This window comes from Balaenoptera musculus, chromosome 19 (genome assembly GCF_009873245.2).
Source record: "Balaenoptera musculus isolate JJ_BM4_2016_0621 chromosome 19, mBalMus1.pri.v3, whole genome shotgun sequence".
Classification (NCBI taxonomy): domain Eukaryota; kingdom Metazoa; phylum Chordata; class Mammalia; order Artiodactyla; family Balaenopteridae; genus Balaenoptera; species Balaenoptera musculus.
In genome coordinates this window covers 53810552-53825214 of record NC_045803.1, presented here as the reverse complement: position 1 = coordinate 53825214, position 14663 = coordinate 53810552, and the positions used below count along the sequence as shown (strand labels likewise).

The 14663-nt window shown below is 55.0% G+C and overlaps 1 protein-coding gene across 1 annotated transcript in view; it reads right to left on the bottom strand.

Annotated features, from left to right (window-relative positions):
* LOC118885818 (c-Maf inducing protein) overlaps positions 1–14663 on the bottom strand; it is a 235883-nt gene that overhangs the window by 20322 nt on the left and 200898 nt on the right. The window contains exons 8-10 of the mRNA XM_036834901.1: positions 10841–10944; positions 9048–9152; positions 2806–3159 (exon numbers count right to left, since the gene is read on the bottom strand). Of these exons, the coding sequence (XP_036690796.1) occupies positions 2806–3159; positions 9048–9152; positions 10841–10944 (563 nt within the window). The remainder of the gene's footprint in view (positions 1–2805; positions 3160–9047; positions 9153–10840; positions 10945–14663) is intronic.

The following is a 14663-nucleotide window of genomic DNA, read 5'->3' as shown; positions in this document are numbered from 1 at the left end:
TCTCAAATGCACGCTTCTTGGAAACTGAGTCTGCACTGAATGCCATATTCGTGTTTTTTGGTTTTTTTTTTCCCCTCTCAAAGTGCTGTTATTAAATCGATGATGTGTCTTACTCCCAATGGTACCTTAAAATAGAGGAAACACAGTTGTAGTTAGAAAGTTTAGTAACTCCCATCTGCCTGGTGTCCATGCCTGCGAGATACCTGCTCTGTGCTGGGGCCCAAAGCCATGCCCTCTAATGGCTGGGGGCAGCTCAACTCAGAGAGGGTGGGTAACCAGCGCAAGGTCACAAGCTAACACTGACACCCCTGGGCCCTGAACCTGGCAGTCTGGCTCTGAATCTGTGCTTTTTCCAACGTATCATGCTTTGGAGCACTTTGAGCTGCTGGGGTTTTGCGGATTTGACACATGTGAGGCCCTCCAGTGGGCCAGTGACTCAAGCAGGCAGCAGAGTTAGAGAAGGAAAGCTGCTAGGGAAAGAAGTGATCAGGCCCAAATCGTGCTCTGCGCTCCCCCAAGGTGAAAAAGGCTTCTGGACGTATAAACCCTGCTTCGTGGAGACCTCCGGGTGGGGCGGGACCTGCTGCCCTGAGCAGTGGTCAGGAACACCGCCCAGCGCCCAGCAGGCAGCCTCTGACGGGCCCCCTGACCCCCACCCATGACCTGGCAGCTGGGCAATGCGGGCAGGCAGGAGGTCTGGAAGCAGATCAGGAAGAACAGAGTCCGCATTCATGAGCATGTTTATGAAGAAGGAAAAAAAATGTGTGTCAACTGCATGATGAAACTCAAACCCTTAGTGCTTAATGAGAAATATGAGTCAGGGCCCGAACTGGCAGAAGGTCTGGGAGTTCTAGGTGTTTGCAGAAAACAGCCGGAGTCAGGGGCCGCAGGAGGAGAGCCGGGCCCGGCCAGATGAGGAGGAGATGTGGGCCGCGGCTGGCCGGTCCCTCGGAGGGCTGACCGCCACCCTGGGAGAAAGCGGGGACTCCTCCAGCCTTAAAGAGACTGAGATGTGTTCTCGGAGATGCTCTCTGAGCAGAATTTTGAATCTGCTTTGGGTGGGGATATTGCTAATCGCGGTCGTGCCCTCAGCTGGCCTTGGTTGCCGGAACCACGGGAGGCCTCCCCCTCTCCTCTCCGGGGCCAAAGCAAGGGCAGAGGGAGAGTTTGGGGATGCTGCATCCAGAGTCACCTCCAAGCACGAGAAGCCACTGCGTAGCGTGTACGCCTGTGTGTGCACACACGTGCTCACCTCCACAGACACCACAGGCCTTGCTTGTAGAGCGTGAACAGGGGCACCCCTAGGCACCTCTCGTTCACCAGCTCACCAGGCAACCGGTGGGTAGCCTCCACCCTCCGGACCACGAGCACACTCCGGGCAGCACCCCGTTCATGAGAGCAGAACGAATGCCGCAGAGACGAGCAACAACGACGCAGGGACTCAGTGTGACCCCAGCGACACCGACGAGCCCCAGGAGGCAGGTCCCCCAGATCGAGGGGTCCTGGTGCCCTGACATTAGATAAGCACCGGGCATCGGTCAGATGCAACCATGCCGTCATGCCCCCAGCCCCTCAGAAAAGCCCATCTGCCACCACCAACTGCGCCGGGCAGTGCCCATCCCTGCAAGTGGCGCCAAGTCCTGTTCTGAAGGACAGAGCTGGTGGGAGCAAGTGGGGGAGGCATCTGCTGGGTTCTCCAGGCCCAGCTGGTCCACAGAACTGCAGAGCTCAGCGCGGGGCGGAAGGGAGTGGACAGCAAGGCCCCCGCCTGGGGCTCAGCACCAGGAGCACGTAGTCCGAGACGGGTCTGGGGTGTGAATGGTGGCACTGGAAAGACCCTTGGGGGTCAAAGACTAAGACCCCCTCCATTCCAGAGTCACACAACTGGGGCTCGGGGAGGGGCAGGCACGGCCCAAAGCACCCAGCTCAGAAGCACCACTCAGAGCAGACCTGGTCTCCCGGCTCCTGCTCAGAGCTCCTCCCACCAGCCAGGCTCCCTCCCCCGCCCGGCGGATGAGGCCGCCTGGGGGCAACTGCTGGAACTTGACGGCAAGTACACACCACACACGCGAAGCGTGCATGGGTCATGTGACACAGAAACACACCCACACGCTGGCTCATGGGCATATCCGCACACATACACAGAGAACATACACACACACTCCAGCTCTTGTGCACAAATGCTCACACCCACATGTTGCACTCAGAGCCACTCAGGCACAGAAGCAGCACAAGCACCCGGACACACCTACACTTGTGCACTTACACTCACAGGCACTCGAAACGCACATACTGCCCCTATAGAGAAATCCACATCCCTCCCATATCCAACTCCTACATGTGGACACACAGACACACACGACACACAGAAACTCGGGCAATCACCCATATGCTGTTATGCCCGCATACACCCAAAGCCATTTACACTCACACAAGGACAATTACAGATTCAGAATGAGCCCACACCCTACACAACACGCAGAGGTGTCCACACACTCACGGACATACTCGGGCCCCGTGCGCTGAAGCACATCCTGGCAGGCGTACGCGCTCACACATTCTCAAACTCATGCACACAGGTGTAGACGTCAAGCTTGTGCCTATACCCTACACACGTGCCCAGATCCTCGAGCATACACGCACACACACAGCCCTGCATGCACACACCCCAGAACAAGTGCCCTCACACCCTACGTCTGCCTCCTGTGCACCCACACTCAGCACGCCCACCCTTGCACGCCTCCAGCCAGCAGCTGCAAGCCCCCGCCCCAACCCGAGGGCACCAGGCAGGCCGGGGACACTCACAGCAGCTTGAGGATCTCCACGTAGCAGCCGAGCGTGCGGTCGGCCTGGGGGCCCAGCTCGATGCTCATGGTGCTGCAGGCGGGGCTGACCATGAGGCAGTCGATGAGGTTGGGCTCGCTGTCGTTGCCCACGCTGGCCGTCAGCGCCGGCTTGGCAGTGCCGGCGGGCTCCACCTCCACGTGGATCTCACTGGAGGCCACGGCCACCGACTTGAGCCGCGCCTCGGACAGCGTGGCTTCCTGAGACACCAGGTCCGGGCTGGGGTGCAGAAGGCGCAGGGGTAAGGTGGGCTTCCGGTCGCAGGGCTGCTGGCAGCCGTTCCGGATCTCCTTCAGGCTGGGGGAATTGTCGCGGCTGGGGGAGAGGCGGAGAGGGGCGTGAGTGCGCGCCCTGGGGGCGGGTCACACAAGCCGCGAGCTGCCATCTAGTGGGTGCTTCCAAGTGCCAGGCTGCACGCGGCTAAGTGTCCCCGGAACCCCACGGCGGTGCGATAAGCAGGTGCTACTGGATCCCTCTCCACCAGCGAGGAGAGGCTCCCTCGAGGCCTCCTGACAGGGAGAGGTGGGGACGGCATCCAAACCGCCTGCCTGTCGTCGAGGCACGTGCTGTCGTCCCGGCACATAGCAGGCGGTCGACACGTTTGTGGAACGAACAAGTGATGTTAACCTCTGCACAAGACCCATAAGGCCCCTGGCGTTCACCTCCACCAAGATGCCTTCCCTGGCCACCTTCTGGACACACCTACGAGACCTACTAGCGATTTTGCTTCCAGTTGCTTCCTCTGGTCTAACTGCCCCCCTCCCCCTAATGTCCTCGGGGCAAGGCCCAGGCGCCACCTCTGCTGCCCCATCCCTGCTGGGTGAGAAAGCTCAGCTTCTGTCCTCCGCCTGGGAACACCCTTCAAAGGGATCCCAAACCCCAAATACTAGTCCCCTGGAGTCTGCATGTCCCTCCTGTCTGCAGCACCCCACCACTCTGGGCTAACACCCCACCCCGCCCCTTGCAGCATCTCCAACGCCTAGAGGAACGATGCTTGTGCAGGGGGTTAACAGGTGTTAGCTGAGGAAAGGGCGCTATGGCATCACTGAGGTCACATGTGTTTGGGAAATGCTGGGCCTCTTTACAGCAGGACTTGTCAGAGCTTTGAGTCTGGGTAAAGCGCCTCCTCACTGGGTGCTTCCAAACATTACGGGGAGGCACGTCAGGACAAAGGTAACTCCAGCAGTGGGCTTCCTTTGTTGGTGCCCCTGGGCTGGCACGGTGCTAAGTGCTATCACACAGACCACACAGACATTCTCAGATATCTCTGAATGGTAGGTATTACCGTCTCCACATTACAGGTGAGGAAAGACGCTACCAGAGGTCAAATGACTACCCTGATGACATGGCTCATAAGTGGAGAGGACTAGGATTTGAAACCAGGTCTCTGACTGCATGTCCAAGATCCTGCATGATCCCATGCAGGTCCTCCTCCTCCACAAAGTCCTCCCTGATTTCTCCCACCCGCCGCTCTCACCCTTCCTGCCCCTGTGCCAGAACCTTCCACCCCTGGCTGGACACCAGTGTCCCTTGAGGCACTTCTAAACATCCTAATATCCCATTAGGTCGGAATCTCTAGGGTGGAGTCCGGACACCAGTCATGGTTAGGGCTCCCTGTGTGTGCAGTCACGGTTGAGCCCACTGTTCCAAGAGGCTCAGAGCACGATGATATGATCACAAACAGCTGCTCGTCCAGTCCTCCCCTAAATGGGCCACACGCATGCGCCTGTGCTTCCAAAGAGACGCGCGCGCTCCTTGTGCACAAGGACTGGCTCAAGCACAGAACTCACCCCCAGTGTGCTCAGAGGGCCTGAATTTGTCCAGCACGTGCCACGAGCCAGGCCTGAGCTGAGCCCACCAAGGATGTTTGATAAATACACTTTAAGCTTTGCTGGGAAAAAACAAAACCCTTTAGCTAAAGTCCGAGAATGCTACGGCTGATGGAAAATTGTGTGTGGTCTGGTGGAAGATGCGGTGTAGCTACTCAGAGCTAACTCGCTACCCAGTGCTCAGCTCCATCCCCTTTGCCTTTGCTGGGATTTAGGAGTGGATTTTCAAGGCTGTTTGGCTCAGACTGGGTGATTTTCCAGCGAGCTATGCTAACCTGGGTCAAGTTGTCTGTTCTTTTGTGCACAAGTACATCACGTACCCACTGAGAGCACCGCAGACGGGCCCGGTAGATGGCACGGGGTTTTATCTTCCAGGGACTGACCAAGGGGGTGGGATGGACCTGAGCCTAGGGAAGGTCTTGCAGCCCTCGGCGTGATTTCCTGGGGGAGGTGAGGGCAGCACTTGGATCCCCAGCTACTGTGGGCTCCGAGGGGGCTGGGCTGTCTTGAGCAGGGAATCAGGGCAGGCCTGAGCAGGAGGCGGCAGGGCCTGCCTTGCCCTCCCCAGGCCTCCACCCTGGGCACCTAGTAGCAACCGTCACCTATTGGGATCCCCAAGGTCGTGCTTGGCCTCTGCAGCGGCAGCCAGAGGGGAGTCTGGAAAGTGACATCTCATCAGGTCCGTTCTCTACTTAAAACCCATCGGCGACTACAACGTCCTTAGAATAAAACCTCCACAACTGACACACAGGCACAGCTCCGCCACTCAAAGCATGGTCCCCGACCAGCAGCAGCGGCATTACTGGGAGTCTATGAGACAAGCAGAGGCTCAGGCCCTGCCGCAGACCCGCTGACATGACCCCAGGAGCAGCTCAGCACGGGAGGTGGAGGTGGGAGAAGCTCAGTGGTACAAGTCTCTCCGTGGCCTGGCCTTCCTCTCCAACTTCGTCTTCTGCCTCTGCCCCTCTCTCTGCTCAGGGCACACTCAGTTTCCTTCACTTTCTCCCCTGCAGTGGCCTTTAGCGTGGAGCAGATCACTTGTGGAGTTTAAGAATGTAGATTCCTGGGCCTGGCCCGGAAACGCTGTGTCCAGGAGTCTGCATTTTCAAGCAGCACTCCAGGGGACTCTGAAGCAGGTGTTTAAGGACCATGGGTAGGACATGTGACCAATGGCAGCTCCATCTGCACTGCCGGGCCTTTGCACATGCCGTTCCCTCTGCCTGGATCATCTTGTCCTCTTGCCTTGCTGAGAGCCAGCAGGTGTCAATCTAAATATCACCTCCCTGCAAAATCCCTTCCTCACTTCCCCCTAGAGCAGGGGTTCTCAACTCTGGCCACATACTCCACTTGCCTAAGGTGTTAAAAAAAAAGAAAGAATCCGATGCCAGGGGCATCCCAATTAAATCAGAATTGCAGTGGGTGGGGCCCAGGCACCTTTTTTTTTCCCTTCTTCTTTTTTAAGATATAACCAGTGGGATGCGGGTAAATGTCTAACAACCAAGTCTCCAGAAAAAAAGGAGCCCTGATTGGTAGCGTTTGCCAATTTTCTTGGTGTAAATACTCCCACCATGATTGAATTCAAGCTACCAACGTGTCATCCCTGACTGTGGAATTGGGAAGAGATGTGCTTCCAAATGTGCCTGGGCTCCAGCACACCCCGGGGGTAACATCAGTCCAGTCTCGTCCACGAATCTTAGGTGCAGAGCTTTGTGACTGTCGCAAATTCCCCTGTGTAATAAACAGCCACCAGACCAGGGCTCCCCCTTCTTGATACTGCCGACATTTGGGGCCAGACAGTTCAGATGATTCTGGGCTGCTCTGTGCATGGCAGCGTGTTCACCAGCGTCCCTGACTTCCACCACTGGATGTCAGCAGCACCCCTCCCCTTCTGCAGCCCAGAATGTCTCCGGACGTTGCCAGATATCCCCTGAGGGTCAGAGTTGCCCCCAGCTGAGAACCACTGACCAAGATCAAGATGTGAAACATTTCCAAGAACCCAGAAGCTCCTCTCACGCCTTTCCACCTAACTCCCCGCCCCGAGGCTGCCGCTATTCTGGCCTCTATCACCAGAGATTCGTTTTGCCTGTTCTTGAAACTCAAGGAACGAGATTCACACTCTATGTATCTTTTGGGTCTGGCTTCTTTTGCTCCATATTATGTTTGTGAGATTAGTTCACAGCTTGCTGGTTGCACTAGTTTCTTCATTCTTGCTGTCCTGCAGTATGCCTTCGTGTGAACACACCACAACTTACCTGTTCTACTGTTGTAGGACACTGGGGTTGAGGCAGATCTTAGTTTGGGGCTATTACAAATAATGCTACTGTAAACCTTCTTGTACATGTCCTCTGATGAATACACCAAAGTGATGAGGAGCTGGGTCCCAGGGTTTATGTGTGTTTAGCTTCTGTAAAGCCTTCCCAGGTGACTCTGAGACGCAGCCAGGGTTGAGACTCCTTGCCGTGGACCACGTTAATTACACCTCTGGCTTCTTTCATCACAGCCCTGATGAAACCCATCGCTTTCTCACTCCCACCCCTCCACCCACTGCTACACCATCCGCTCTGGGAGGGCAGGGGCCCCATCAGCTGGTTTACTTTTGTGCCTTCAGCACCTGGCACAGCAGGGACCCTCACTAAACAAGTGTTGAAAGGATGAGAGAAGGACAAAGGCTGGCTGTTGCTGTCCCCAGTCTCCTCTGTGTGTAACAGTGTGCACGGGTCCTAATTCTGGTTCTTTCCATCTCTGCCCTTCTCCTAGGGTGGGAACTGGGAGAGAGTCCATTCTGCTTCCTGCTCTCAAGTCAGGGAAACCCTGCTGTAGGGCAGAGCCTTGGAGACGCAGACGGAAAACGCTGGCAGGTGCTGTTTCCTGCTCCTGCCCCGAAACCTAAGTCCCAGCTCAGGTGTCTGCGGAGCGAGCCCGGGGAGGGTGGATGAGGCAGAGGCTTCAGGAGGAAAAGGAGCCTGTGAGTCTGTGACACTCTTGATGCTCTTCCTACCTCCTGGGGTGGCCTGGGTTTGAAATGCATGCAGATCAGCTCCAGAGCTGCAGTGTATGAGGCCAAGGGCAAGTGACCATCCACGTACACAGGGATGCCGAGGATGGTTGTACAGGCCATGCATTACTCTCTACTGCCTCCTCCTTTTTTTTTTTTGGCTTTTTAAAAAAATTTTATTTATTTATTTATATTTATCTTTGGCTGTGTTGGGTCTTCGCTTCTGTGCGAGGGCTTTCTCCAGTTGCGGCGAGCGGGGGCCACTCTTCATCGCTGTGCGTGGGCCTCTCACCGTCGCAGCCTCTCCCGTTGCGGAGCACAGGCTCCAGACGCGCAGGCTCAGTAGTTGTGGCTCACGGGCTTAGTCGCTCCGCGGCATGTGGGATCTTCCCAGACCAGGGCTCGAACCTGTGTCCCCTGCATTGGCAGGCAGATTCTTAACCACTGCGCCACCAGGGAAGCTCCTTTTTTGGCTTTTAATATAACATGTTGTAGGGCATGGAACAGGCACCTGGGAATGACCAGCATGACATCTTCATGTAGCCCTGTTTGCACAGGTTTTCAGTGATGCTCCACTGCCTTTTCTTTAAGGACTGAAATATATTCCTGCGGTGCTCCCAGCTCTAGCGGTGCCTAGACACATTTTGGTCCTCTCCGAGTTGTGCAGTACACCACCTGAACAACTGGACAGGGCGGCTGCAGCAGATGCCATCTGTGCCCTGCACATCATACCTTCTCTGATGACCCCAGACATCACCATAGAAAGTTCTATATGACGAATGGCATCCACGTCACTCTGCATCCCAGGAGCCAACCTCAATCCGGGAAGAGTGGGAGCTGGTAAGTAACTACCCCGGTGTCGTCATCCCTCAGGGGAGGGACTCTGAGAGAACATTCCACAGTCTCCCGGGAGGTCCCACTGGGACACGCACAGGTGCCCGCAGTGGTCACCTGCTTAGGAACATCGAGTCTGCTGGCTGTCCTCCCTTCCCAGGCTCCCTCCCACTGCTTCCTGGGGTTACCTCCCTAATAAGCTGCTTGCACCCAAACCCTGGGGGACCCAGGACAGTGGCTCTGTCATGCCTTCTTCCGGTTACATGTGCCTGGTGGTGAGAAATCTTCAGAATAAAACACTTGTTCCTAAAGCCAAGTCAACACAACGCCTTGCAGTGCCACTATTGATTCACAGTGTTTGCTTTTCCAGTCACATCCCTGGGTTCTGGGCCCTGGCACCAGTGAACACAGGGGATTTGGCAAACACACTTGAGGCAGGTCCAGTGAAAGCCACTCCACCTCCCTGCCTGGCCAGGTGTGTACAGGTCATCGTCCTTGGGGCAAGCGTGTCCCGCCCAGGCTCTCCCGAGGCGGTGGGGACTGACCTGTTGATGAACTCTTCGTAGCAGGAGTAGATGGCGGCCAGGCACACAGCCACCAGGTTGGGCAGGACCCGGGGGTGAGGGCAGTGCCCCGTGGGGCCGTGCATGCTGGAAAAGAGCAGAGGGCTAGGTGAGAAGGTGACGGCAAGGAGGAGGGGGAGGCCGGGGTGCCCTTCAGACACACACTGGGGGGTGGGATGGGGGGCACCCCAAGTCCTCTGCTGGGGAGTTGGCAACACTGGGATTTGCGTCCTGGCTCTGCCATGTGCAGGCAGCAGAGAGCCAAGCTCTGGACCGTGGGCTCCAGATCCAGGGAGCCTGGGTTCACGCCCAGCTGAGTGGCCTTGGCAAGCTTTTTAAACTCTCCACTCTTTCCTAAGCTATAAAATGGGGACAACGGCCCCCTCCTCAGTGGGTACCATGAGGACCTAACTTTCTAATTCATGGGAAGAGTTAGCAGACAGTGGCCATACGTCCTGTGTCTGTAATTCATGCCCAGTGGTTCTGTAACAATTATTCACCTCATTTTCCTTTCCAAGTGGCCTGCTTTGAAAGAAAAGTTATTATGGTCATCCTGATCCTGGCCTAGCATGAGGTCTGGGACACAGTTGCTAAGTCCTCCATAAATGCCAGCCATTGTTATTCGTCACAGCTATCTCTGTGCCTCAGTTTTCTCATCTGTAAAATGGGGCTAATATCCCTATTCCCAGGGCTGTTTGGGGCCTGGGGATAATAACTGTAACATTCCTGGAAAATCGGTGTGGCCGTTGGGACTAAGAGGCCTAACCTAAAACAATTTCGTGAACCATTACTGGGTGCTTTAAAGGGACCCTAGAGTCACCAGGGTTCCAGCAGGACAACTTTTTTTTTTTTTTAATGTATCTATTTTTTTGGCTGTGCCACGCGGCATGCAGGATCTTAGTTCCCCGGCTAGGGATGGAACCCGTACCCCCTGCAGTGGAAGTGCACAGTCTTAACCACTGCACCGCCAGGGAAGTGCCCAGAAGGACACATTCTTTGGGTTTGGAAATGCTTTGTGAGTTCCAGGTGACTATCTTTTGGAACTGGCTTAAACAGGTTATCATGATTTTCTTAAAAAATGAGAAGAGTAGTGACAACGACCACTAACGTTCCCATCACACTTAGGCACGGTCCTTGGTGTTTATGTGTATAAGTTCACAGAATCCTCACGTTACCTAGATGAAGTAAGTACTATAGTTCTCATCTTACAGATGAGGAAACTGAGGCACAGAGAAAAATTTTAAAAATCAAAGCAAAAGCACCCCCTCCCCACCCCAAACACCAAAAGTAAGAGTCAGAATATCAGGCTTCCTCTAGGCCAAGTCTGGGAGGTAGCCGTTCAAATCCCCAATGATGACTCTCCAGGGCTAGCAGGAGATCGTTCCCTACACACCCAGCACCCACAGGTGGGATCTGCAGAAACACTCTTATTATTTAGGACTGTTAACCATTTCCTGAGTTCCTACGGAGCATCAGGCACTGTGCTAGGGGCTTCCTCATATATCATCTTATTTAACTGCACGACAACCCCTGTGGATAGCAGAGGAAAGAGGATCAGAGAGGTAGAGCGACTGGCTCAATGTCACACAGCAAGCGAGTGCCTCAGACCACATGGGGTCAGGAGGACGCAGGAGACCCTCGTAGAAGATGAGACGCTTGGGGCCTCTGAACGCCAGCAGCTCCTCTCCAGGCATCAGTGGAGTGAGTGGTTCTGGGTGCAGAGGAAAGCTGGCTTGCAGGCCAGGAAGGGGAGGGGGCCCGGCTGAGGAACCCACCTCTGAATGAACTTCTTCACCACCTCCATCCCTGCGTTGAGCTCGTTCAAGGCAAGGATGTACTCCTGAGTAAACAGCCTCAGTCGCGGGCACTTGCCAAAGTCCTGCGGAGAGAGCAGAGGGCAGGAGCTGGGGAGACAGGCAGGCAGGAGGCCAGAGGGGTGGTGGGACCCCACTCTGTCCTGAGACACTGGGGTGGAAGGCAACGGGGACATGCCAGCCATCTCCTCTTCCTAGAAGCACGCGTATCTTTCACTCGAAGGGACCGGCCCTTTCACCCTCTCCTCACACCTCCCGACGGCTGCCCGTGGAGACGGGAGATGTCCTGCCACAGGAGCGTCCCTGACACATGTCACCCACCCTGTGGGTCAGCGTGCCACCCAGACGTGCTCGGAGAACAGCCCAGCTGGGGTTTCCCTTCTGCGCGGCTGCACGGGGGCCTGCAGATGCCCAGCTGGCCTCCAGCGAGGACCAGCTCCTCTTCTGCAGTCCCCCGAGAGTTTCTGGGCCCCCTGCTTTCTCAGCTAAGAGGGGAAAGGCCAACGTCCAAGGTGGCTGTCAGCTTGGGGACTTGTCAGGAGAAGCAGCACAGGTGGTGCAGGAGAGAAGGGCGTGGGCCAGGAAAGGACTGCGTCCCTTCCCACGTCACTGGACTTCTGAACCCACGTGCTGGGGTGTGAACGGCCAGGAGGGCAAGTCACAGCGTGGTGATGAGGTTGACCAGCAAGACATCAGAGGGAAGCCTGGTGGTCTCCAAACTCCTCTGCTTCTTCTCCTGCCCCCGCTCAGGGGGAACCCATTTAATAAAAAGCAACCTGGATCAGGACTCCAATCTAAAATAAAGCCTGTGGAGACTTTCCTTGTGGATCTGACCGATCCTGCGGGCCCTGGGGAAAGCTCAGATCAGAGCACGGCCCGCCCACGCCCTCCTGCCAGCTCACAGGAGCGAGTTTCTAGAGTGCCTGGTGCTTCTTCACCTGGAGTGAGAGGCTGAATTAGGATCCTCAAGATGATGGGGGCTCATCTGCTTCCATCCTGCCTACTAGGGTTATGCCTTTGCATAAGGAGGGCAGCAAAAGCCACGAGAAAGCTCAGAAGGATCTACACACGCGCGTGCATGCGCGCACACACCACAAATACATACGTACATACACGCACACACAGAGCACTGGGCTAGAGGATGGGGCCCCTGCATGAAGAGAAGGTGGAAGCTTGACTGTGCTTTCAAACTGAGGAAGTTGCCCAGAGTCCCTGAGTCCCCGGGAAAAGGGTAACAGGAAAGCTGTGTGGCCTTGTGCAGCCATGGCCCTCTCTGGGCCTCACCGTCCCCACTGTGGAACGAGAGTTGAAGAAACGATCTCTAGGCCCCTTCCACCCTTAACGTTTTATGATTCTATGAAGACTGATTCAACTAAACCCTGCTAACTGCCATTATCTTTGTTATTAGATTTCTGGATAGTCAAGGTCATTTCCTTGGAAATTACCATTATAGATGGGTCTGGTGGCCTTTTAACATGTGGGTGAGGGACATTTTGCCTCTTTGGCAAAGTCAAATATGTTGCCTTTGGAAAGTAGGAGGTCAGATCACGGTCCACTAGGGACCACAGCCACATCTTCTTGCATCCTCTGCCACAAGAACACACCAATGAGGTGCATGCGGGCAGAGGAACCGTGATCATTCTTGGGGATGCAGTTGAACAAACTGTTTAGAATCTCCAGGGGAACATACTTAAGGAATGCTTCCATTTGTATCTAGTTTTTATTGTGGCCCAAGGAGTAACATTCTTTGAGACTCTTAACCTAGATTCAGTTTGCTCATCCCTGAAATGGGACACAGGATATAAAAGATGCACTCTGAGAGTAGGGGAAGCTCTGAAATCCCAGAACACCACGGGGGTGTGTGACCTTCCCCATTTCCCAAACATTCAAGCGTGTCCTTGAGAAACACTGCACGTGGGGTGAAGAGAAGTCAGGGCTCAGGCTGTGCTGACAGGTCTGTGGCTGGCGGCAGGCAGTGACCAGACACCCCACGCCAGCCCCGAAACGCTGTCCCGGCCGATCACTTAGATTTAGGGAGTGTTAAGTGGGTGACACTGAAGGCCTGCCGTGCTTCCCGTGCCTGGTGTGAGCCATTTGTCTCTTTTGCAGGAGCGCCTAATTCCCCCACCCCGTCCTGTCTACAGTTCTCTTTTGACACAGTTCAGTGTGTAGTTAGTGGACTTCAAGAGGAAGTGGGATCGTGAAGCGTTACAGCGTCCCCAGACCCCGGGACCACACGGGGGAGTTCTTTAAAAGTGAAGTAAGGATTCATGCCCGAGGGTCCCCGGTCTCTGCCAGGCCACAAAAGATGCTATAAATTCTGGATCTGCCTTGTAGCTGTTCTGATTTTTATCCAGAAAATCACACAGTCAACACTCCAGGACCATAAAACTAACCAGGTATAAGGGAGATGCTGTATGGTTAAGCCTTGGGAGGCTGCCTGAAATTTGATATTTTCCCCTTTGAAGTCAGATGTCCTAAAAGAACCCTTATTAAACAGCCTACTGACTACCATGGAACGTGCAAAAATGCTTACGCACCTGAGGAGGCCTGGACCCTGGCCAGGGGTACCCTGGGGATGTGGCTCTGTCACTGACATGTTGTGATGAGAGAAGGTCCTTTGCAAAAGAAACTCCAGAACCTTTGCTCTGGACTCCGAAAGGGCATGGCCTTCACCTCACACCACATCCACAGTGACTTTAAAGTTAACAATCAGGGGACTTCCCTGGTGGCACGGCGGTTAAGAATCCGCCTGCCAATGCAGGGGACACGGGTTCCAGCCCTGATCCGGGAAGATACCACACGCCGCGGAGCAACTAAGCCCATGCGCCACAACTACTGAGGCCGCACGCCACATTTACTGAAGCTCGCACGCCTAGAGCTCGTGCTCCGCAACAAGAGAAGCCACCGCAATGAGAAGCCCGCACACCGCAACGAAGAGCAGCCCTCGCTCGCTGCAACTAGAGAAAGCCCGCGCGCAGCAACGAAGATCCAACGCAGCCAAAAATAAATAAATAAATGGGAAAAAAAAAGTTAACAATCAGGGACCTTTTCCTCCCAGCTGGCTGAGGCCAGAGAGCGCCCTTGCAATGACTAAAGCCTAAATTAAGGCAGCACAACCCCCATCCCCCAGGGGAGTTTGTTAGTCCTAAAGAAAGAATTGGATGGAGTATTCCCTTCAGCTGTGTTCAGAAAACAAGAAATACATTTATCTCAAATTAAGGAGGATCTCAGAAATAAGCAACAATTTAATTATGGTGTGTGATCACTCAGGGAGAATGGTCAAGAGAATCTGTACGGTACCAACATGGTACAACAGGTAGTGGCTGCTTGGAATGCTGTGTGGAGAAAGACTCTGAAGCTACCTCTGGGCTCTGCAGGAGGAGTGCTGTAATCGGCTAATGATGTCTGCCAGGGGTGTGGGATGGGGAAGTGCGGCGCATGTGTCACACTTTCCATTCCTGACTGGGGAAGGGGGTAGGTTATGTACTATTCTTTGGGGGTCTGGTGTTGAGACAGGAAAGCTACCTCACAAACCAAATTGTGAGCAGGTCACCCCTTTTCAGAGCTGTTTTCACATGCTGCCTCTCGACAGGGTTGGGGGGCAGTAGTCACGGTCACCCCACAACCGATTCAGTGGCCCAACGTGTGATGCAATGACACAGATGCCTCCACGCCACCCAGACGACATCAGTCCAGGTTGGTGGCTGGCTCAGCAGAGCCTGTTGGAACACCAGCCCTTGCTTCAGACTGCCTTCCCCCTAGCACCACTCATGAGAGACCA